The sequence below is a fragment of the Panthera pardus genome, unplaced genomic scaffold, assembly GCF_024362965.1.
Source record: "Panthera pardus isolate Hobbes unplaced genomic scaffold, ASM2436296v1 HiC_scaffold_17, whole genome shotgun sequence".
NCBI classification, from domain to species: domain Eukaryota; kingdom Metazoa; phylum Chordata; class Mammalia; order Carnivora; family Felidae; genus Panthera; species Panthera pardus.
Genome location: NW_026526732.1, coordinates 150,571,593 through 150,597,452, shown reverse-complemented (window position 1 = coordinate 150,597,452; position 25,860 = coordinate 150,571,593). Strand labels below are relative to the sequence as shown.

Below are 25,860 nucleotides of genomic sequence, written 5' to 3'. Positions count from 1 at the left end.
CAAAGTCAGCTTTGTCAGGTCATTGCAATAAGAGAAACTGTACACCAGAGAGACTAAGGAGCTTTGTACCAAACTAAGGAAAAGAGTCATTATAGTATTGGGGGAGTGTGGAGTTTGGGTCAAAGGTAAATGAAGCAGAGTGTTCTTAAGCTCACAACTATGCAGGATGAGTACAGGGTCAACAATTGCTTCAGACTGTGAACTGGACTCAGTTTCCTTGGGGATGACAAAGTTACAATAGATGGGAAATGCTGTATAGTTGACCCCTCACAGTAAATAATCTGTATAACTTTAGTCTCCCCCAAAACTTAACTACTAACAGCCTACTGTTGACTGGAAGTCATACCCATAACATAAATAATCAATTAACACATATTTTGTATGTTATATGTATTATATACTGTATTCTAAAAATAAAATAAGCTACAGAAAAGAAAATGTTAAGAAAATTCTAAGGATGAGAAAATAGATTTACAGTATTTTACTATATTTTTCTGCATATAAGTGGACCAGCACTGTTCAAACCCATGCTGTTCAAGGGTCAAATGTATTCAGAAACTCTTATCTGCCCCTTGGTTGGAAATCGAAACTATTTCTCTGTGTTAAAGTAACTTAGATTCTCCAGACAAGAATAGGATTTGCTTCTTACTGATATAATTTCAAACAGGAAATTTGTGATAGTCTATGTGTTTAGAGAACCAAATTTTTCATTGACAAAATCACTGAAAGTAAGTCACTGAAAGATGGGGGCTGTTATGAAGGCTTACAGCTGCAATGTGTCTTTGGGGAAAATATTCTTTCCTGTGAACCTTGCAGCTGGCTTTATCCATGTTGTCATTCCAGCCTGAGGAATGGCAGGACAGACTGTTACTTTCTCGGTGTGTTTTTTATTTTCCCAAATAGCATGATATAAAGACCACGAGAGAGGGAAAGACAGAAAATGTGAATTACAGATGTAGTGAGAAGCAGTAAAAGGAAGAAGAAAGGTGAAGTGGAGTCTATGGGAGAGGTAAGTGTATGAGTCTATGTGCTGTGAATGGAAGACAGTCAAGAATACAAGGGCAAGCTTATATTTTATAAAGTTGCTGAAAACAATAGCATTGGAAAAAGGATCTTTAGAAAGTGATGAACATTTGAACTCCCAACAGGTTTTTCATTTCCATGGCAGATGTTGCTTCTGAAGGTGAGGGGGTGAAGATGTGTTCTTTCCCCCTCCTTTTGTGATTTTACCCAAGTGAAAGGAAATTCACTTTTCTAGGTACCTCTTAGCACAGCTCAAACAGGCTGGACATTTCAAAATACTTCACTAAATACTAAAAGGGCAGATAAGAAGGAAATACCCTTCTCAAGGACAGAAACCACAGAAACACCCACTGTCTTGTAGGGGAGGCTTCTGATGCTCTGAGAAGTGACATGTTTTGAGGCCCAGAGCCCCCTGCAGTTCTCTGTGGTGTGATGCCCACATACTAGCAGCAGACTGCATCCCTGCATTCTATTCTCTATCCTGGTCTTAATCTTCTATTTTAATGTATTTTTCTTGTTTTATCTTTAAAAATATATTTATAATTTCCTCTTTTGGTTTCATGTATTCCTGGAAGTAGTCTTCAGCATTTCTAGGGTGACCCACATAAATAAATGAGAAATTTACACACTAGCCACAAATGGCTGGCATAATTTCCAATCGGTTTACTTGAGTTTCTTACCTCAGAATCTTGATTGTTCACCATGGTGACAACAAAATACAACTTTCCAGCCATGAGCAATTCTTCAAATGTTTAAAATAAAGATGTAATAGGAGCACCTGGGTGGCTTAATCGTTGAGTGTCTGACTCTTGATTTTGGCTCAGGTCATGATCTTAGGGTCATGGAATAGAGCCTCGCATTGAGGCTCACTCAGCATGGAGCCTGGTTAAGATTCATTCTCTCTCCTTCTTCTCTCTCTTTCTCTCTCTCTCTCTCCCCCTCAGCTCCTCTCTCTCCCTCTCTCTCTCTCTCAAAAAAAGATAAAGATGTAACAATAATAACTAGCACCTTATTAACTATTTACTAGGTGCAAGGTCCAGAGCTGAGAGTGCAAAATAGCCGTGTCCTTCTTTTACTCTGTATAACCACTTTGGGGGAACATACTCTTATTATTCCATTTCACAGACTAGGACACTAGAGTCAGAGACTAAGGTAACTTCCTGAAGGTCACAGGGCAAGGCTCCAATCCAAGTCGGCTTGACTGAAGAACCCATGCTCTTAGCTACAGTTTAAAGCCAGTTCTTCAACTTTTGGCTCTTCATGGGCCTTCCCTTATCTTTTTAAATTTATTTTATTTTGTTATTTTATTGTATTATTTTTATTTTTTTAATTTTATTTTTAAAATTTACATCCAAATTAGTTAGCATATAGTGTAACAATGATTTCAGGAGTAGATTCCTCAATGCCCTTTACCCATTTAGCCCATCCCCGCTCCCACAACCCCTCCAGTATCCCTCTGTTTGTTCTCCATATTTAAGACTCTCTTATATTTTGTCCCCCTCCCTGTTTTTATATTATTTTTGCTTCCCTTCCCTTATGTTCATCTGTTTTGTATCTTAAAGTCCTCATATGAGTGAAATCATATGATATTTATCTTTCTCTGACTAATTTCGCTTAGCATAGTGAAATTCATGTAGCTGCATTCATGTAGCTCCATTCATGTAGCTGCAAATGGCAAGCTTTCATTCTTTTTGATTGCTGAGTAATACTCCATTGTATATATATACCACGACTTCTTTATTCATTCATCCATCGATGGACATTTGGGCTTTTTCCATACTTTGACTATTTTTGATAGTACTGCTATAAACATGGGGGTGCATGTGTCCTTTTGAAACAGCATACCTGTATCCCTCGGTAATTACCTAGTAGTGCAATTGCACTACTTAGGGTGGTTCTATTTTTAATTTTTTGAGGAGCCTCCATACTGTTTTCCAGAGTGGCTACAGCAGCTTGCATTCCCATCAGCAATGCAAAAGAGATCCTCTTTCTCCTCATCCTTGCCAACATCTGTTGTTGCCTGAGTTGTTAATGTTAGCCATTCTGACAGGTGTAAGGTGGTATCTCATTGTGGGTTTGATTCGTATTTCCCTGGTGACGAGTTATGCTGAGCATTTTTTTCATGTGTCGGTTGGCCATGTGGATGTCTTCTTTGGAGAAGTGACTATTTATGTCTTTTGCCCATTTCTTCGCTGAATTATTTGTTTTTTGGGTGTTGAGTTTGATAAGTTCTTTATAGATTTTGGATACTAACCCTTTATCTGATATGCCGTTTGCAAATATCTTCTCCCATTCTGTCGGTTGCCTTTCAGTTTTGTTGATTGTTTCCTTCACTGTACAGAAGCTTTTTATTTTGATAAGGTCCAAGTAGTTCATTTTTGCTTTTGTTTCCCTTGCCTCTGGAGATGTGTTGAGTAAGAAGTTGCTGCAGCCGAGGTCAAAGAGGTTTTGCCTACTTTCTCTTCGAGGTTTTTGATGGCTTCCTGTCTATGTTTAGGTCTTTCATCCATTTTGAATTTATTTTTCTGTATGGTGTAAGAAAGAGGTTGAGGTTCATTCTTCTGAATGTCGCTGTCCAGTTTTCCCAGCACCACTTGCTGAAGAGACTGTCTTTATTCCATTAGATATTCTTCACTGTTTTGTCAAAGATTAGTTGGCCATACATTTGTGGGTCCATTTCTGGGTTCTCTATTCTGTTCCATTGATCTGAGTGTCTGTTCTTGTGCCAATACCATACTGTCTTGATGATTACAGCTTTGTAGTAAAGCTTGAAGTCTGGGATTGTGATGCCTCCTGCTTTGGTTTTCTTTTTCAAGATTGCTTTGGCTATTCGGGGTCTTTTCTGGTTCCATACAAATTTTAGGATTATTTGTTCTAGCTCTGTGAAGAATGCTGGTTTTATTTTGATAGGAATTGCATTGAATATGTAGATTGCTTTGGGTAGTATCAACATTTCAACAATATTTGTTCTTCCTATCCAGGTGCATGGAATATTGTTCCATTTTTTTGTGTCTTCTTCAATTTCTTTCATAAGCTTTCTATAGTTTTCAGTGTATAGATTTTTTTTAACCTCTTTGGTTAGATTTATTCCTAGGTATTTTATGGTTTGTGGTGTAACTGTAAATGGGATCGATTCCTTGATTTCTCTTTCTGTTGCGTCAATGTTGGTGTATAGGAATGCAACCGATTTCTGTGCATTGATTTTATATCCTGAAACTTTGCTGAATTCATGAATCAATTCTAGCAGTTTTGTGGTGGAATCTTTTGGGTTTTCCATATAGAGTATCACGTCATCTGCAAAGAGTGAAAGTTTGACTTCTTCCTCGACGATTTGGATGCCATTTATTTCTTTGTGTTGTCTGATTGCGGAGGCTAAGACTTTTAATACCATGTTGAATAACAGTGGTGAGAGTGCACATCCCTGTCTTGTTCCTGACCTTAAGGGGAAAGCTCTCAGTTTTTCCCCATTGAGGGTGATATTAGCGTTGGGTCATTCATATATGGCTTTTATGATCTCGAGGTATGCTCCTTCTATCCCTACTTTCTTGAGGGTTTTTATCAAGAAAGGATGCTGTATTTTGTCAAATGCTTTCTCTGCATGTATTGAGAGGATCATATGGTTCTTGTCCTTTCTTTTATTGATGTAATGAATCACGTTAATTGTTTTTCAGATATTAAACCAGCCCTGCATCCCAGGTCTAAATCTCACTTGGTCATGGTGAATAACTTTTTAAAGGTATTGTTGGATCCGGTTGGCTAATATCTTGTTGAGGATTTTTGTATCCATGTTTTCAGGGAAATTGGTCTATAGTTCTCCTTTTTAGTGGGGTCTCTGGTTTTGGAATCAAGGTAATGCTGGCTTCATAAAAAGAGTTTGTTTCCAGTTTTCCTTCCATTTCTATTTTTTGGAACAGCTTCAAGAGAATAGGTGTTAACTCTTCCTTAAATGTTTGGTAGAATTCCCCAGGAAAGCCATCTGCCCTGGACTCTTGTTTTTTGGGAGATTTTTGATTGCTAATTAGATTTCTTTACTGGTTATGGGTCTCTTCAAATTTTCCATTTCTTCCTGTTTCAGTTTTTGTAGTGTATATGTTTCTAGGAATTTGTCCATTTCTTTTTCAGATTGCCCATTTTATTGGCATACAATTGATCATAATCTTCTCTTATTATAGTTTTTATTTCTGCAATGTTTGTTGTGATCTCTCCTCTTTCATTCTTGATTTAATTTATTTGGGTCCTTCCTTTTCTTTTTGATCAAATTGGCTAGAGGTTTATCAATTTTGTTAATTATTTCAAATAACCAGCTTCTGGTTTCATTGATCTGTTCTACTGTTTTTTGGTTTTTGGTTTTTTGGTTTTGATAGCATTAATTTCTGCCCTAATCTTTATTATTTCCTGTCTTCTGCTGGTTTTGGGTTTTTTTTTTTGCTGTTCTTTTTCCAGCTCCTTAAGGCATAAGGTTAGGTTGTGTATCTGATATCTTTCTTCCTTCTTTAGGAAGGCCTGGATTGCTATATACTTTCCTTTTATGGCTGCCTTTCCTGCATCCCAGAGGTTCTGGGCTGTGGTGTTACCATTTTCATTGGCTTCCACGAACTTTTAAATTTTCTCTTTAACTTCTTGGTTAGCCCGTTCATTCTTTTGCTAAAGAATGTTCTTCAGTCTCCAAGTATTTGTTACCTTTCCAAATTTTTTCTTGTGGTTGATTTCAAGTTTCATAGCGTTGTGGTTTGAAAATGTGCATGGTATGATCTTGATTTTTTTGTACTTGCTGAGGGCTTATTTGTGTCCCAGTATGTGGTCTATTCTGGAGAACGTTCCATGTGCACTGGAGAAGAATGAGTATTCTGCTGCTTTAGGATGAAATGTTCTGAACATATCTGTTAAGTCCACCTGGTCCAGTGTGTCCTTCAATGCCATTGTTTCCTTGTTGATTTTTTGATTAGATGATCTTTCCATTGCTGTGAGTGGGGTGTTGAAGTCTCCTACTATTATAGTGTCACTATCAATGGCTTTCTTTATGTTTGTGATTAATTTATATATTTCGGTGTCTCCACATTTGGCACATAAATATTTACAAGTGTTAGGTCTTCTTGGTGGATAGACCCCTTAATTATGATATAATGCCCTTCTTCATCTCTTGATACAGTCTTTATTTTAAAGTCTAGATTGTCTGATATAAGTATGGCTACTCTGGCTTTCTTTTGTTGACCATTAACATGACATATGGTTCTCCATCCCCTTACTTTCAATCTGAAGGTGTCCTTAGGTTTAAAGTGGGTCTCTTGTAAACAGAATATAGATGGATCTTGTTTTCTTATCTAGTTTTTTACTCTATGTCTTTTGATTGGAGCATTGAGTCCATTGACGTTTAGAGTGAGTACTGAAAGATATGAATTTATTGCCATTATGTTGCTTGTAGAGTTGGAGTTTCTGGTGGTGTTCTCTGGTCCTTTCTAATCTTTGTTGCTTTGGGTATTTATTTATTTATTTATTCATCTTTTCTCCCCTCAGAGAGTCCTCCTTAAAATTTCTTGCAGGGTTGGATTAGTGGTCACAAAATCCTTTAATTTTTGTTTTTCTGGGAAACTTTTTATCTCTCCTTCTATTTTGAATAACAGCTTGTCTGGGTAGAGAATTCTTGGCTGCATATTTTTCTGATTCAGCACATTGAATATACCCTGCCACTCCTTTCTGGCCTGCCAAGTTTCTGTGGATAGGTCTGCTGCAAACCTGACCTGTCTTCCCTTGTACGTTAAGGACTTTTTTCCCCTTGCTGCTTTCATGATTCTCTTCTTGTCTGAGTATTTTGTGAATTTGACTATGATATGCTTTGTTGATGGTCGGTTTTTGTTGAATCTAATGGGAGTCCTCTGTGCTTCTTGTATTTTGATGTCTGTGTTTTTCCCCAGGTTAGAAAAGTTTTCTGCTATGATTTGCTGACATAACCCTTGTACTCCTATTTCTCTCTCTTCCTCTTCTGGGACACCTATGATTCTGATGTTGTTCCTTTTTAATGAGTCACTGATTTCTCTAATTCTTAAATTGTGCTCTTTTGCCTTAATCTCCCTCTTTTTTTCTGCTTCATTATTCTCCATAAATTTGTCCTGTATATTGCTGATTCTCTGTTCTGCCTCATCCATCCTTGCCGCTGTGGACTCCATTTGATATTGCAGCTCAGTTATAGCATTTTTTATTTCATCCTGACTAGCTTTTACTTCTGTTATCTCCGCAGAAAGGGATTCTAATCTATTTCCGACTCCAGCTAGTATTCTTAATATCGTGATTCTAAATTCTCGTTCAGACATCTTGCTTGTATCTGTGTTGGTTATGTCCTTCACTGTCGTTTCTTCCTGCTCTTTCTTTTGGGGTGAATTCCTTCGTTTTGTCATTTTGAAGGGAGAAAAGGAATTAATGAGGTAGAAAAAATTAAAATTAAAAAAATATTAAAATTTAAAAATATTAAAATTAAAAAATTAAAAACAAACATACACTCACAAAATTGAATAAATGATGCTAGATCCTAGGTGTGTTTTGGTCTGGGTGTGAAAGGGGCTTGATAGATTAGAGAAAAAAGGGGGGCAGGGGAGGGAAATTATTTGAAAATTTGAAAAAATGAATACACTGAAGTAGACTAAAATAAAATGATGGAAGTAAAATAGTATTTGAAAAAATTTACACAAAAGCAACAAATATAGTAAAAAACATTACAGAAAAATACATTTAATAAAAATGAATTTTTTCCTCCTTCTGTATTCAAGAAAAATAAATGAAAAAGAGAAAAAAGAAGAAAAATGAAAGAAAATTGAATAGATGGACCAGCTAACAGACTTACAACTGAAATACAAATTGCTTTGTTTTCCCCCAGAATTCAAACTATGAGGTGCTTTATAGTCCATAAACTAAGCAGGCGGTGAGACTTCTGTTCTTGAAGAGGGAGGTTGGCCCACTTGGGCGGGGCTTAATGTAATGGCTCCGTTCCTCACTAGATGGCGCTGCTTAGCTTACTAGGGTGGATTGTTGTGGTGCTTGTAGGTGTGTATGCGCATGTGCAGGAGCGGTGAAAATGGCGTCACCCAGCTGCTCAGTCTCTAGTATTGGAACTCTGTTCTCCCTGATCAGCAATTGTGCACCCGTCCTTTGTCTTCAGCTTCTGTCCACTCCCCGCTTTTACACAGTCCATGACCAAGCCCCAGGCAGCACCTCCCTCCTGAGTTTTGTCTCAGATGTGGCTGTTTTTCCTGACCCCTTACTTCTGAGGGACTGCAGCTTTGAGCCATTCTGCCCCTCTGTGGAGGGTATCCCTGAGCAATGGCTGGGTGCTGGCTGCACCCAGGAATGTTCACAGGACTGTGCTGCTGCCGATGTCCAGAGACTGCAGCCAGGTGCCAACCCGCTCCAGAAAAAGTTTGCGAGATAGTGTAGCAGCAGCATTTAAGGGATTATGGAAAATCACAACACACATCTGGCACTAGGTTTCACCCTTAACGACCTTGTTCCAGCACCAACGAATGTGGTTGTTCTCTGGGGTCTGCTGGGACCAGGTGGCCTCACAGCTTCTACCAAATGTCCTTCCAACAGTGGAACCGCTTCTCCCCGTGTGGCCAAAGAACCTCCTGGACCCCACTCTGCTCCTGGGGATTTGCCCTTCCCACCAGAGCACCAGCAGGTATCAAGCTGTGGAGTTTCAGACTCTGCACTCTCCCTTTTATAGTCTTAATGGAATTTAAACCCTCTCCTTTCTTCTTGGCCCTTTTCAGTTCATTCCTTGTGGCTGTTTCCACTTTCTCTCCAGCTGCTTTTGGGGAGGGGTGCTTTTCCCATATTCTCCCCCCTTTCCGTCCTCTCTCTGCATGCAAAAGTGGCTCCCTGCCCTCCGTGATATCTCTCTCCCCATGTTCATCTCTCCATGCCTTGTACCTGCTGAATTCTGTGGTTCAGGTTGTGCAGATTGTTGTGTTAATTCTCAGATCAGTTTTCTAGATGTGCAGGATGGTTTAGTGTTTTCTGGCTGTATTTCAAGGACGCAAGACACACAAAAAACTTCCATGCTGTTCTGCCATCTTGGCTCCTCCTTCCCTTATCTTTTTTTAAAACTGAAGTATTATTTACAAGAAGTCCACACATTTCAAGTGTACAATCTGATTAATTTAAAAATGTGCACACACCCTTATAAAGTTCAAAATATAGAACATTTCTATCATTTGAATAGTTTCCTGTGTGTGTCCTGCCAGTCAACCCAGTACCTGCCCAACCCAAAGTAAATACTATTCTAATCCTTATTTTATGAACTTTCCTTTCTTCTTTTCCTGTCCTCATAGACATGCAAATTTCTTTGTTGATTAGCACAACAAAAGACTCCCTATTTCTGGGAGACTCTACTGCCTAGGTACAGGATGTGGATTTACCCTTGTCTTGAGAATTTAGTGGCATATAACCTTACCAAAGTACAGAGCAAGATAACATTTACATACAGACTATGTAAGTGCAATAATTGGAAGGCTGTTTTCTCATAAGAGTGAATAAATAAACAATAAGAAGAGAACCAGCAATATCACACCTACAAAAAAAGCATAAGAGAGAAAACAGAAAGTTAAAATTTGTGATTTTTTACAATCTAAGAAGGTTTAGTGATATGAAAGGAAAAGATTGAACTCTAGTAATATATGTTTTTTCTCTTTTAGAAGGACTTTTCTTTTCCTCTGATAAAAAGAGGCATTTAATACTTCCATAATTACAGAATTGGCTTTGGTCCAGACCTGAACTCAGGACTGAGCTCTGGGATGTTCCATAATTGGGAAAATAAACTGGTTCATGGAGGAGCACATGGATTTGGACATGGAGGGGGCCATGATGTGGACCACGAATTGAGCCACACCTATGACAGCGGTTATGTCATGAATCACGGCAGAAGTCATGGACATGGAGGAGGCCATAACAAGAGCCATGAAATGGATCACAGAGGAGGAAGACAAGGAAGCCATGGATGACAAGGGGAGTATGGACAAAGACTGAACAATGGAGGATATTCTAGGAAAGAAAATATTGGGAGAAAAGGCAATCATGGAAAAGAAGGCAGTGACGATAAAATGGGTCAGGACGTATTTCCAAAAAGTCTTCAGGAAATTGGCCTTTGAGATGGTCATGATCAAGGTCAAGAAAAATAACCAGAGAAAAGATCACAAAGAGCTTAACCAACAGGCCATCCAGAAAAATAGAGAAAGATTCTAGAGGAGACCTGCAGCTTTCTCAAGTTTACATGTGAGCTCAAGTGAAAATATTCCCTGGGCTTAACCATAGTTCAGAAACTCTTAGGAGGTCACAATCTCAGAACAGTTTCTCTTTGATTTCCTGATGAGCAAGTGATAATAATCTATGTGCTTTCAGCTTTGGATTTCTACTTTTTAGTTTCCTTGGGATGCAATGCAACCAGTAAGAGAAAGAATAGTATTATTACGGCTTAAAAAAAACCCAAAAACCTCGAGGCACCTGCGTGGCTCAATTGGTTAAACGTCTCTCTTTTTTTTTTTAATTTTATTTTTTATTTTTTAAAATTTACATCCAAATTAGCATATAGTGCAACAATGATTTCAGGAATAGATTCCTTAGTACCCCTTACCCATTTAACCCAACCCCCCTCCCACAACCCCTCCAGTTTGTTCTCCATATTTATGAGTCTCTTCTGTTTTGTCCCCCTCCCTGTTTTTATATTTTTGTTTCCCTTCCCTTAGGTTCATCTGTTTTGTGTCTTAAAGTCCTCATATGAGTGAAGTCATATTATTTTTGTCTCTCTCTGACTAATTTCACTTAGCATAACTACATGGATGGAACTGGAGGGTATTATGCTAAATGAAAGCGTCTATTTCAGCTCAGGTCATGATCTCACAGTTCCTGGGATTGAGTCCCATTTCGGGCACCATGATGACAGCATGAAGCCTGCTTGGGAGTCTCTTTCTCCCCTACCTCTCTCTCTGCTCCTCCCCACTCATGCTCTCTCAAAAACAAACATAAAAAAAATACCTCATAATATTTGTGGTAGCCAGATCAGTTGTTTGCTGTTTGGACATTCTTTCCCCCTTTCTCCTTTGTTACTGAGTGCTTACTACGTGCTAAGCATTGTACTAACTGACTTTAAATGCATTATCATATATGATTGTGAAATTTGTAATCTCAAAACAATCTTTTGAAAACTTCCACTTTTCTGGGAATATAGTGAATAAAGTATGTTAACCACTCCTCTTAACAAAAGCAACAAAAATTGCCAGTTAATATAGAAAAAAATATTTGTAGCTGTATCAATTAGGTAGATAGTAGTAGTATTTAGATCAACAATGGAGAGAAAGCAGAGACTGACAGAGGCTCAAAGAGAGCTCTGAACCAGTCTTTGCATTGAGGGCATCTGCCAAATCTGGTTAACATAAACTTATCTTCTCACAGCTTCTTAGCAGGTAGGGTACAGGAGACAAAGTCCAAGGCCTGAACAAGGAGTGGAGTCTAATAGGAGACCCTAAATAAAGCTGAGATATTAATGGTTAAAGCCTAGAATATGGTTAAATTAGAATAAAAGGACCTTGCCCATGGTGCACACTGGGGACTGAGAAGAATGTCTATCTTGAAATTGAACATTGAGTAGAGGGGCAGGGGTGAAAAATCTCCCCGGAGGATTTGTAATCGCATGGCATTCTTCATTTGTTTTTGTTTTTGTTTTTTCTAAGTCGGAGGAAGATAAATCTATTGAATCATTTTGTAATAAAAGCAAAAATTTAAAAAACACTAATAGCAATATATCTTAGAGGAAAATGGCAGTCCTTTCATTGTATGCTTAAACCAGCAGCCTAAGAGGACAGAAACAACACAGGTTAAAACCTACTGTTGAGTTAATTTCTAAGACTTCCACCAAAAAAAAAAAAAAAAAAGAAAAAGAAAAACACCTATCATACTAGATGCTGAAAGCAAGGTTTTCACACCAGAGACCTCTCCTTCATTGAAAAATGAGATCATATCGAGGATATCTTGGCAAAACTATGTCAGTTGATCTTATGTCATTGACTCCAGCTGTGGAAATGGTTTTTGTGGCTGGTTGCAGAGGTAGATTCCAAAAGCAGTGGGAAGTCACTCTCTATATCAGGGTTGAATCCCGACCATGGAGTTGACTGGTGAAAGGTACACAAGAGGCATTCTTTTTTTTTAAATATGAAATTTATTGTCAAATTGTTTTCCATATAACACCCAGTGCTCATCCCAACAGGTGCCTTCCTCAATGCCCATCACCCACCCTCCCCTCCCTCCCACCCCCCATCAACCTTCAGTTTGTTCTCGGTTTTTAAGAGTCTCTTATGTTTTGGCTCCCTCCCTCTCTAACCTTTTTTCCCCCTCCCTCATGGCACAAGAGGCATTCTGCAAGAGCCTGCTAGCAGCCTGATCTTCACTGAACTGATGTCCTTCCTTCCTTCCTTCCTTTTTAATTTTATTTTAGAGGCAGAGAGAGCGAGTGCGAGTCAGAAGAGGGGTAGAGAGAGAGGGAGAGGGAGAGAGACTCTTAAGCAGGCTCCAGGCCCAGTGCAAAGCCTAACTCCAGGCTTGATCTATCCACTTTGAGATCATGACCTGAGCCGAAATCAAGTCAGACACTTAACTGAGGGACGTAGGCACCCCAACTCTCTCTCTTTCTTTCTTTCTCCCTCCCTCCCTCCCTCCCTTCCTTCCTTCTTTCCTCCCTCCCTCTTTCTTTCTTTCTTTCTTTCTTTCTTTCTTTCTTCCCTCTCTCTTTCTTTTTCTTTCTTTCTTAGTTGAGGTATAATTGACATATAACATGATAGTGGTTTCAGGTGTACAAAATAATGATCCGATATTTGTATACATTGAGAAATGATCACCACAATAAGTGTAGTTAATATCTGTCTAGGTTTGTAGCTTCAACATCATGAAAACTAGGTGAAAGGAAACCATCTCAGAGCCACCTATTATTTTCCAGGTCTCCTTCATCTTTGGGAAGATTCTTCTTCTCTACTTCTTTGTCTCTTCCAAATGCCATGTGACAAGTAAGGAGAAAATCACTGGGGTGTGCTACAAATTAAAATCCTAAAATACGCTGGCTACTACATATATATGTTTTTATGTTTTCCTTTTTGTTTTCCCTCTGTCCTTTATAATTTCATGCTTACTATGTGCCAAACACCATCCTAGTGCCTTTAAATACACTATCATTTATTTCTCAAAAAAAATCCAGTGAGAACTTAAATTTCTGTTTCTGTAATGGACTAAGTGTGTTGACTTAAAATACCTTGAAGAACTTAAAATGGCGGACTAAAAATCATCTTAAATGAATCAGTGAGTTGGCGGGAAAGTAAGAAATGCTAGGTAAGGAATGCTAGGTAAGGAATGCTAGGTAGGTAAGCTAAGGTAGGAACCCAAGAAGGCAAGAGGAGAACTGAAGCCAACGTTAGCCAAACCCAGTGAAGTTAAGTTTCTGGTAGCACAGCCTCAGTCCGACTGACTAGCCCAGGTGAGGACTCTCACAGTAGACCCTCACATAAGCCTGCAACCTTCAGGGAGTGTAAGCTAAAAATAAACCCACTCTTCCTCTCAGGAAATGCAAGCAAAATTGCCTATCTCTAAACTTGGCATGGGGGAAGTATCTCTGGAGAAATAACTTGTAACCACATACTTTACATGGCTTGTAGTTCCAAATCATGGGTTATTCAAAAGACTTGAAGCCTATAATTTAATTTATGAGAATCCTCAAATGGTAATGCATCCATATGTTTGGCCAAAACATGCAAATTCTCTATGGAAGGTCAAGCCCTCATCTTAGGCTTCAAAGTACTTCTACAGATACCTTTGCAAGAAAAACAAATTCAGTCATAAATCTCAAGTACAACCATCTCAGTCAGAAACCATCAGTGAAAGCCAGCAAGAAGCAAAACATAAAATAGACAGCAAGATCAGATCCACAAAAACTAAAGGTATTAGAATTCATAAATACAGAATATAAAGCTAGTAGGTTTATTCACACTGGTCAGAATGGCTAAAATGAACAAATCAGGAAACTATAGATGCTGGCAAGGATGTGGACAAATGGGAACCCTCTTGCACTGTTGGTGGGAATGCAAACTGGTGCAGTCACTCTGGAAAATGGTGTGGAAGTTCCTCAAAAAATTAAAAATAGAGCTGCCCTATGACCCAGCAATAGCACTGCTAGGAATTTACCCAAGGGATACAGGAATGCTGATGCACAGGGGCACGTGTACCCCAATGTTTATAGCAGCACTTTCAACAAAAGCCAAGTTGTGGAAAGAGCCTAAATGTCCATCAACTGATGGATGAATAAAGAAGATGTGGTTTATATATAAATGAAATATTATCTGGCAATGAAAAAGAATGAAATCATGCCATTTGCAGCAACATGGATGAAACTGGAGGGTATTAGGCTAAGTACAATAAGTCAGTCAGAGAAAGACAGATATTATATGTTTTCACTCATATGTGGATCTTGAGAAACTTAACAGAAGACCATGGGGGAAGAAAGGGGGAGAAAATAGTTACAAACAGGGAGAGAGGCAAACCATAAGAGACTCTTAAATACAGAGAACAAACTGAGGGTTGATGGGGGAGTGGGGAGAAGGGAAAGTGGGTGATGGGCATTGAGGAGGGCACTTGTTGGGATGAGCACTGGGTGTTGAATGCAAGCCAATTTGACAATAAATTATATTTAAAAAAAAACAAAACAAACAAAACAGAATGAAAGCTCCAGGAATACAGAAACTATATAAAATAAATAAATAAAAATAAAGTAGGTAGGTTTAAATGTGTGTCATGGCTTTATGGTTGTCCACTAATATTCATTCTCCATCTTTAATGATAATATTCTCAAGTTTCAGTTGATCACAAGCCCACTCTGCTAGTCACTATATTCTCCAGTCTCTCTTTCAGCTTACTTCAGATGTATGACTATGTTTGCCTGGAGGTGTGTAAACAACAATAATCTCTGATGAAGTTAAAAATTAAGACAGAACTAAAAGACTTGGTAACATTAGGATATGAGTTGGGAACTGGGTAATAGAATTCCAAGATTCTTCTATTGTTTTGAAAGAGACTAAAGACACTAAGTATATATATATTCTGATAAATATGCATGCAAAAAAAATTTTAGGATTATGTCTAAAGTGTGGAATCTGGACTTGAATTCAGGACCTTTGCCTCCAAATAAGTCTAGAGGGGAAAGAAAAGGAATTCTTAGAGTGCTATTGGCCTCTCAGCCATAGAATGGGATTATGGGATTGCTAGGTGTCTAGAGCCTTCCCTGATATTTAGCAATTCCTCACACTTCAGCCTCAGGAACTGCCCATCCCAGCTGCTAGGTTGATCTGCATCAGCCTTTTGCAGCCCACTTTGTCCCCTCTTGACTCACTCCTTCACATCTCCAGCCACCTCCTGCTTCTTTCAAACAGGTTTTATGTGTCAGGGATATTTGTTCACCTACAAATAAACTATCTGAGATGTTGCTTCTTCCACAAAGTTTCTCATTAATGGGAATGAAGAGGGGTGCCTGGGTGGCTCAGTCAGTTAAGCGTCCAAATTTGGCTTAGGTCATGATCTCATGGTTCGTGGGTTTGAACCCCACAACGTACTCTGTGATGACAGCTCAGAGCCTGAAGCCTGCTTCGGGTTCTGCATCTCCCTCTTTATTTGCCCCTCCCCTGCTCATTCTCTTTATTTTTAAAAATAAAAATAAAAATAAAATAAAATGGGAATGAAGACAGCTGACTTGGTCACACAGACTGTGCGCTGAAACTCCCATCAATCCATCTCCTTCACCTTGGCCACAAGATGCCTTTCCCATGAACCCCCAAAACTCTCTGCTTATTTGGGTCTGTTCAGTCATATTCATTTAGGGGACTGTGTGTCCTTTGTTGTTACATCTGTGTTCAGACCAACATGAAGTTTCTAGAGAATTTGGACTATATATCTCATTCCCTCAACAGACTTGAAGTCTCCTAATTGGTGTTTGTGCTATATCCTACTGAGAGATACTTCATTAGGCTAAGGAGAAGGAACATCTGAAGGATTCCAGGGCAGAGAAAATCCTACAGATTCCTCTGAAAACAAACAAGAGGGGAACTCCTATGGTGGAGGATCAAAAAGGGAAATTATACCACCCCTTCACCTGCTATGAGCCTGATGAGGGGCTTGTTCTGCACATTTTACACTCCTCATGCCCTCAGCCTTAATGCTCCAGAGACCCCAAAGATGGCTTCATCAGCCCCTGGATCTCTCTTTCCCTGTTCATTCAGTGTGCACAGTTGAGTGCTTACTGCATACCCAGTAATGCTCCATCTGTCTTCTGTCTATAACCCAGAAGCCCAGATACCTAGTTCCTGCTAGGTCTCATATTTGAGTCTCATATTTCCATTTGATTCAGAGATGTGGGGTACCACCCCCTTAGCTCACTTCATTAGGGCTATTTCCTTGCCAAAGCAGACACACAGAACTTGGCCAGGAAACAAAGTCTTGCAGTAGAACAGGTTTCTGGCCCCATCTCTGCCTTAAAGGGTAGGTCCCTTCCACTCTGACAAACTTAATCTCTTTATATTAGTCTACTTCCTGCTATGACCCAGCCAGTCCAGTGCCCTGCCTAGTGTGATCATGTCATTCTCCTTTCTCACCTTCCTCTTGACCCCTCGTCTATTCCTTCCCAGGCTCAGTATTGTTTAATTTCTCACAGTTGGCAGAGGAATAAGTCATCTTCCCTACTCCTCCCCAACACATATGAAACTATAAAGGTTCTTGAAACTCATCCACAATAAAGAGGCAAGAACATTGCATGGAAGAAGCTTAAGGAACCCAAGCATCCAGTCTTCTGGCCACTAGGCTCAAAGTTCTTCCAAAGAACAAGTACTTAGGAGACCCAAGTTTCTGGAAACTCTAGCTTTTATCTCTTCACCTTGAACTCTCCTTTCTCAAGAATCCTGTTCTTTGCCTTCTAGATCTTGGCCACAACTGGGATTTGGGTATCTTACTTTCCAACCACAACAAGACAGATCAAGATGTACAAAGGACACATTATCCTTAAGTGTTGGCTACTATTGCATCTCCTACTTTTAGAAACTGGTAAGTGATTTCTTTTAAAAGTGGGTGATCTGAGAATCTTTTAGGTGTTTTGGGAGATGCTGACCACTGCTAGCACTAGCTCTAGTTCTCTTCCATAGAATGAGGATCAATTGTTTTACCCCAATCACTTCAATATAATTAGGTATCACCCAGGAGGCAGTTAGAACCCAGGGATTAAAACTGTAGACTCTGGTCTCAGATTACCTGTGTGTAGATCATGGCTCCAATGTTACCTGTGTACTTTGGGTGAGTCATTTAACTTCTCTGTGCCTCCACTTCTGCATTTATAAAATGGTAATAATCTGTGGGTTGGCTGGGGAGTTAAATACTAAGAACAGGAAGAGTTAACTGTTGTGTCATTCCTAGTCTTGGTCATCTCAGTTTCTTTTAAGTTTTACTCAAGATTCTGATCTTAACCCCAATTTGTACCATATTGCTGATATGGGGGAAGGGCTTCTCCCCGTAAAAGTCTAATCCTATGTTTGTTCAAATAAACCTTAGGAAAAAATACACATGTGTGGAATGAGGTGATAGGTACCCATGTTCCAGTTAGTGGTAAATGAGTCACAGATTAGTTTTGGTTATCTGGAGGAGGTTGTGTATCTTTGTCGTTCAGTGTTGTGAGTGGAAAGAAATAGACACAACCTTAGTCTGTTTACCCAAGGTTGAAAAGATGTGCTATACATTATAGCCATTAATCCTGGGAGATCTTATATGTTTAAACTACATATAACATATTCTTCTCCAGCCTCTGGTATAGAGATCAGGAATCCCTGGAAATTTAATGCATATGGAATCACCCAGCCCCTCATTGAAAGGTCCCATCTCAAACGCTGATTCATTTAATCTGGAGTGGTATGCTTAGGAATCTTTATTATTAACAAGCTAGTCAGACAATTTTGATGTAGATATTTTCTGAATAACACTAAAAAATATTTTCTAGGAAAGGAGCAATACTATTTTAAATGAATTAATATATACTAGTTTCACCTGGTTTTTGCAATTCCTTTATAATACTTCTTATCTGTATTGGATCTTATATAGCAGCATATGGAATAAGCTTATTGCCAGTGAAACTAGGTTATGTAATCTTGGTGTTGGGGATGGGTGGGGAGGGCAATTTAGCATTGTGGCTGAAAGTGCAGATCCAATAGCCTGGGTACAAATTCCTGCTCTACTACTCTGTATAAACATGAGCAAATGTCAACATTTCTAAGCCTCAATTTCTTCATCTTAGCTGTTGATAACAATAGTATCTAGTTCATAGGGCTGTTAGTGAGCATCAAAGAGAATTATCCATGTAATGAATTTAACCAAGCATTGAGCAGAAAGTATTTATGCTCAATGTATATGTTTGTCATCATTTATTATTATCAGCAGGTGTAACACCCAGTGCGTTTAGCACAACAAGCACAACTTCTGGTGGGACCAGTATAATCTCCAGCACTAAATCCAGCACAGCCTCTGGTGGAACCAGTACAATCTCCAACACTGGATCTAGTGTGATTTCTAGTGGAACAAGTATAGCCTCTAGTACTGTATCCAGCACAACCTCTGGAGGGAACAGCACAGTCGCTAATACTGGATCGAGCACAACATCTGGTGGGACCAGTATAGTCTTCAACACTGGATCTAGTGTGACTTCTAGTGGAACCAGTATAGCCTCCAGTACTAGATCCAGCACAACCCCTGGAGGGACCAGCATAGTTGTCAATACTGGATCCAGCACAACATCTGATGGGACCAGTACAGCTTCCAACACTGAATCCAGTGTGACCTCCAGTGGTTCCAGCACAACCTCCAATACTGAATCTAACACAACCTCTGGAGGGACCAGCTCACCTGTCAACACTGGATCCATCACAACATCTGGTGGGACCAGTACAGCCTCCAACACTGAGTCCAGTGTGACCTACAGTAGTTCCAGCACAACCTCCAATATCGAAACTAGCACACCCTCTGTAAGGACCAGCATACCTGTCAACACTGGATCCAGCACAACGTCTGGCAGAAATAGTACAACCTCCCAAACTAGACCCAGTGTGACTTCCAGTGGGTCTGGCATAACCTCCAATACTGAATCTAGCACAACCTCCAGAAGGAGTAGTACACCTGTTAACACTGGATCCAGTGAAGCCTCAGGTGGGACCAATATAGCCTCTAACACTGGATCCAGCACAACTTCTGGTGGCACCAGCATGCCTGCCAATACTGGATCCAGTACAACCTCCAGTGGGATAAGCACAGCTGCCAGCTCTGGATCCGGTGAGATCTCCAGCAGGACCAGTGTAGCCTCCAACACTGGATCTAGTGTGACTTCCAGTGGAACCAGCACAGCTGCCAACATTGTATCCAGTGCAACCACAGGAAGCTCTGGCACACATTCTCCAACTGGAACACACACAACTTCCAATGGCACGAGTGCTACTACTCCAGTGAATGAAGTGACACCCAGTGGGTCTCTGAAACCATGGGAAATCTTCCTCATTACTCTGGTCTCTGCTGTAGTGGCTGTGGGATTCTTTGCTGGGCTCTTCCTCTGTGTGGTGAGTGCCTAATATGTAGGAAAGTGCCTGGGGGAAGGAGTAGTAGGAACATAAGGGAGTGGGATATGAAGAGTAGGGTCACCAAGTTGGGGGGGTGGGTAAGAAGGAAAGAAATATCAGGAGAGTGTTACTAAAGAAAAGTAGGAAGTTAGGGGTGCCTGGGTGGCTCAGTCGGTTAAGCAACTGACTCAGCTCAGGTCATGATCTCATGGTTCTTGAGTTCGAGCTCTGCATCAGGGTCTGTGCTGACAGCTCAGAGCCTAGGGCCTGCTTCAGATCCTGTGTCTCCCTCTCTGTCTCTCTCTCTCTGCCTCGCCCCCCACTCACACTCTGTCTCTCTCTTTCTCTTTCTAAAAAAAATAAACATTTAAAAAATTTAAAAAAAAAGTAGGAAGTTAGAACTGGAAGAGCCAATCAAAGTGCAATGGGAAAATATTGACTTGTGGAAAAAGAAGGCTGAAAGAAGGAATAAAGTCTAGAGGAAGGAATACTAGGTGAGAGAGATGATACGTAGGGGAAGACGATTACAGAAGGAGTCCATGGTTAAAGCTTGGAACAGGGGGATACAATTCTGAAATGATTCATCCTTCTTTTTCTAGAGATATTCCCTGTCTCTGAGAAACGTCTTTGACACAGCTGTCTACCGCCCCCATGGCCCCAACCTTGGCATGGACCCTGAAGGGTATCACGGAGTCCACTACAGCTCTAGTTGGAGGCCTAACTGGTTCTGGAGGAGACCAGTATCCTCAATATCCATGGAGATGAGAAGGAGATACAATGGGCCCTGAGTGACCCCTGAAGCCATAGTGCCACTTTTTTCAAGGAGAAAGTTGACCTGGGAGACCAGAGACTTCAGTGTCCTTTCATTTGTCCCCAGGAGTCCCCTCCCAGCTTTGTTTGGGTCTCTGACAACCTTGAGGAAGACAGTCCCTCTCTCTTGATTTTAACAGGCTGTGGAAGGAGGAGATTCTGTTGTCATTTAGCTAAGAAATAAACACATCAAAAATATATGACAGAGACAATCTGTGTGCACATGAGTGGATGTCTACAGTGCTGAATTGAATTTCCCAGTTCTGTGAGAAAGCTCCCATGCCAGAACCCACCTGGCATTCAAAATCTCCACAGCAAGATCCAGAGACCTCATTCCTACCTGTCCCCTTTCTCTAATCTTTATTGCCCCAAGCAGGACCCCTGTGTTTCTGAGCCTCACCCAGATTGACAGAAGAATTGAATTGGGAGAGATGAGAAGGGAGGGCAAGTGCCAGGATTCTAAGGACTCACTGTATTAGGTCTCTGGTACACAGAGATTATGTCATAGCACATAGAGAACCCAAAGCATGATGAGGTGGAGAGATGCAATTACATGTGCTGTGGGGCAGGACATGTTCACTCAAAGTCGTAGTTTCCACGGCATTTAAATTTGCCCTAGACCAGGGTTACTTTTCAGAATGAAGGTGCGAGTTGACACTTTTCCCTTTCACAGTGCTCTTTTCAGAAGCAGAAAAGTGAAAGACTTTCTAAATTTATCCTTTCTGGCTAAGGTCTAACCTTTCTAGAGGCTCATGGCAGAGTAATCTGGGGTAAAGCCTGATATTCTCATGAGTCCTCTTCCAGAAGGGCGGCACATATCTCTTTCATGGGTGCAAGGAAGAAGCCTACCTGTTTCTACAGGTCTTGGAGGACAGAGGGGAGCTACTTTGGAAGGTTGAATTTCTCCAAATCCACAAGGCATTGAGAGAACTCCCACCTGGGACAGAGCCCTCAGAGAGAATGAGCAGTTTGTTGGGAGATTCACCCCAACTTGTAGTAATGGAAACCGCTCTGCCTTCTAATACTTACTGGGTTTCTTTAGTGTCAGCAAACCAGATCATCCTAATCAATGAGGCCACACTAAGCCCTATGCAGGCCCATCATCATCGTTGTTGTCATCGTCATCATCATCATCATCATCATCTCATGTAAAGGGATCCAGCACCAGAAGGAGAAGTTGAGGGTTGAGGACCCTGAAAAGGTGCCTCCCACTGGTGTGAACTGTGGAAAGCATACTGTGAATAGAAAATAAATGATAACACTAAGTGAAATAAGGCAATCAGGGAAAGACAAATATCATATGATTTCACTCATGTGTGGAATTAAAAAAAACCAGATGAACATAGGGGAAAGGAAGGAAAAATAAAATAAGATAAAAATAGAGAAGACAAACCATAAGAGACTCTTGGATGTAGAGATTAAAGTGAGGGTTGATGGAGGGAGGTAATGGTGGGGGATTGGCTAAATGGGTGATGGGCATTAAAGAGGGAACTTGTTGGGATGAGCACTGGGTGTTATGTGTAAGTGACGAATCACTAAATTCTACTCCTGAAGCAAAACAAAAACAAAAACAAAAACAAAAACAAAGAAAGAGAGAGAGAGAGAAAGAGAGAGAGAGAGAGAGAGAAATAAAAGAAAAATAAATAAAGAAAGAAAAAAGAAATGAGACCAGGCAAGGGAATCCATTTATATAATTAAAAGTTCTAAATATGGATTTTCAAGTTTAAAATTGTAATGGACAAATGGAAAGAGACTGGCCACTGTTGGGAATAAAATTAGTAACCTGGAAGAACAAGTGGGAAAAATAACTCAATTATACACAACAATAAAGAAATGAAAACCATCCAGACAATAGAAGACACTTAGAGAATAGATTTAGGAAGACTAACATGCAAGTAATAAGGTTCAAAACAAAGGAAAAAGAAACAAAGAAATGGTTGAGAAGGAAATGAACAGAGAAGAAAGAGAAGAAAGATTTGAATCTGCAGATGTAAGGGCTCACCAATTACAGCTCTGTAAATATAATAAAAATCATTGACTTACCTATTTTAAACAAGTGAACTATATGGTATGTATGTTCTATCTCAATAAAGCTATTAAAATATTACCAGGTATATAGTTGAAATAAAAATTTTGATTTCCAAAGATAAACAACAAATGACTCAGTGATGGACACTTCAACATGGAGAAAGATGGAAAGGCAAAAAAACATGGTAAGCAATTTAGCTTGTGATTAATTCACACGGTTATGCTGTGAATATCTTACTACTCTCAGCAACTGGATAGGGTGTGTATGTAGAGTTTGGAAGCATCATCATGCAGCTTTCATCATGGAATACACTTACATGGACTACACATGTTTTAACTTGACAAAGCCACAGCTCACCAAGCATGTTTGACCCAAGGAGAGTCTAGGAAGTGGACAGAATTAGTGCTGCCCCTTCTAGATCTCATGCTTTTGTGCTGTTGGTCTGGCACAAAGATCTTTATTTTTTAAAAATTTTAAAGTTTATTTATTTATTTTGAAGTAGTGGTGTGTGTGTGGGGAGGGCACAGAAAGAGGGAGAGAGAGAATCCCAAGCAGGCTCTGCACTGACAGCGTGGAGCCTGAGGCAGGGCTCAATTTTACGAACGCTAAGATCATGACATGAGTCAAAATCAAGAGTCAGATGGTTAACCGACTGAGCCACCCATGTGCCCCAAGTACAATGATCTTTAAATGGAGTACTTCCATACCCCTGGAAGTACATAAAGACTTTCTAAAGAATATTATGCAGGCATGGGATATTGTACAGGGATCATTTATCATATCATCTTTTGCCTAAATTGATTTGTCGGAGAAGACCTTTGTGGTCAGAGCATCAGGCTAGTTAGACTTTTCTAACTCCCCCTTAATGACTAACCACCTCTTTTTCCTAGCCCCCATATTATTATGGTGTATTTTTCTGGGGTATAGAAAGTTCTAGGGCACAAATAAAGGGATATCTCAAAATTTTTTCTAATTTAGGATCATATACACAGAGTAGGGCCCCTTGCTTCATATAAAATCCTTTTATGGGCTAAATGGAGTATAACAAACTGGCAATTTTAGTATATATTAAGATGTTACATATACTAAATATACAATATATCTATATTCATATAGATACATTGTAGAGTGAGGTAGCAGGAGTAATAAGAATTTCTGTTTTAATAGTCTTTTCTCTTCCATCCCCTGTCAAAGAATGCATCCTTCTTGATGGAGCATCTCCTGAAAGTAGAGCAAAGACAGCATCAGTATGAAATAATAAAGGTGGAAGTGCCTTCTTTAACCTAGGGAAAACCCTATGGAAAGTCAACCCACCTTATCTGTGCATCTGCTTATTTTAGAATATTCCAGATTGACAAAAATTTGCTTGGAAACAGCAACTTATATGTGAAGCATACTTCCCAGGTTTGTACACCATTTTCTTTCAGGAGAAAAAGTGCCCCATTCACCAGTTTCTTGCTTAGGTCACAGTTGTATATTTTATATTATTTCAAAGAAAAGGATGTTACAAGCTCCACATTTACTTCCAAATGATTCATGTTACATCTGAGGATGAAAGGAACATAGAGAGGCCTTACAGCATGTCATCTAAGAAAACGGATTGTGGAACTAGTATTTTTGGTTTCTGGTTTGAGCTCAGAGTGACCTTACACAAGTTCCTTAACTCTTTTGGGTCTCAGTTTCCTCATATGTAAAAATGAGGGTGATAACAGTACCCATTCCATGAGGTTGCACGCACTTCATGAGTGTATTGGTAGCACTACAAAACTGAAGCAAGAAGAAATAGAAAATTTAAACAGACCATTTACCAGCAATAGTTGAATTAGTAATCAAAAAACTCCCAATAAATAAAAGTCCAGGAGCAGAAGGTTTCACAGGCAGATTCTACCAATATTTAAAAAAGAGTTAATTCTGGGGCACCTGGGTGGCTTAGTTGGTGAGTCTGACGTAAGCTCATGGTTTGTGAATTCAAGCCCTGCATGGGTCTTTCTGCTGTCAGCCCAGAGCCTGCTTCAGCTCCTCTGTCCCCTCTGTCTCGGTCTCTCTCTCTTTCCCTCAAAAATAAACATTAATTCTTTAAATAAGTAAGTAAATAAATAAATAAATAGAGTTAATTCCTATTCATCTCAAACTATTTCCAAAAAAATAGAAAAGGAAAGAAAACTTCCAAATTCATTCTATGAAGCCATCGTTACCCTGATACCAAAACCACACAAAGACACCACAAAAAGAGAGGACTACAGGCCAATATCCCTGATGAACATAGATACATAGAACAAAATACTAGCAAACTAAATCCAACAATACATTTAAAAAATCATTCACCATAATCAAGTGGGATTTTGTTCCAGAATGCAAGTGTGATTCAATATTTGCAAATCAATCAACATGATACATCACATCAATAAGAGAAAGGATAAAAAACTATATGATCACTTCAATAGATGCAGAAAAAACATTTGATAAAATACAACATCCATCCATTCATGATAAAACCCCTCAACAAAGTAGGTTTGGAGGGAACATACCTCAACGTAATAATGAAATATAAGAAAAACCCACAGCAAACATCATACACAGTGTTGAAAAACTGAAAGCCTTTCCCCTAGGATCAGGAACAAGACAAGGATGTCCATTGTCACCACTTTTATTCAACATAGTGTGGGGCGCCTGGGTGGCTCAGTCGGTTGGGCATCCGACTTCAGCTCAGGTCATGATCTCGCAGTCCCTGAGTTCGAGCCCCGCATCAGGCTCTGGCCTGACAGCTCAGAGCCTGGAGCCTGTTTCGGATTCTGTGTCTCCCTCTCTCTCTGACCCTCCCCTGCTCATGCTCTGTCTCTCTCTGTCTCAAAAATAAATAAATGTTAAAAAAATTGTTTTTAATTAAAAAAATAAAAACATAGTGCTGGAAGTCCTAGCCACAGCAATTGGACAACAAAAAGAAATGAAAGGCATCCCAATTGGTAAAGAAGAAGTAAAACTTTCACTATGACAGATAACATGATACTATATATAGAAAACCCCAAAGACTCCACCAAGAAACTACTAGAACTGACAAGTGAATTTAGTAAAGTCACAGTATAAAAAATCAGCATGCAGAAACCTATTGCATTTCTATACATTAACAATGAAGCAGCAGAAAGAGAAATTAAGAAAACAATCCCATTTACAATTGCACCAAAAATAATAAAGTATCTAGGAATGAACTTAACCAAAGACCTGTACTCTGAATACTAAAGAACTGATGAAATGGAAGATAACAAAAAGAAATGGAAAGACATTCTATGCTTATAGATTGGAATAACAAACATTGTTAAAATGTCTATGCCCCCCAAAGCAATT

The 25,860-nt window shown here is 39.6% G+C and overlaps 2 protein-coding genes across 3 annotated transcripts in view; one reads left to right on the top strand and one right to left on the bottom strand.

The window, feature by feature from the left end:
* LOC109249533 (class I histocompatibility antigen, Gogo-B*0101 alpha chain-like) overlaps nt 1-25,860 on the bottom strand; it is a 283,631-nt gene that overhangs the window by 39,351 nt on the left and 218,420 nt on the right. The window lies entirely within an intron of this gene.
* MUC21 (mucin 21, cell surface associated) lies at nt 16,758-22,036 on the top strand. 2 transcript variants are annotated; one of them, XM_053905268.1, is made up of 4 exons: nt 16,758-16,917; nt 17,010-17,133; nt 18,511-19,679; nt 20,279-22,036. In XM_053905268.1, the coding sequence occupies exons 2-4, from the start codon at nt 17,070-17,072 to the stop codon at nt 20,465-20,467; spliced, it is 1,422 nt and encodes a 473-aa protein (XP_053761243.1). In that variant the 5' UTR covers nt 16,758-16,917; nt 17,010-17,069; the 3' UTR covers nt 20,468-22,036. The 2 variants fall into 2 exon arrangements, with proteins under 2 accessions (XP_053761243.1, XP_053761244.1); XM_053905269.1 differs by having other exon boundaries at nt 16,758-17,133; nt 18,514-19,679.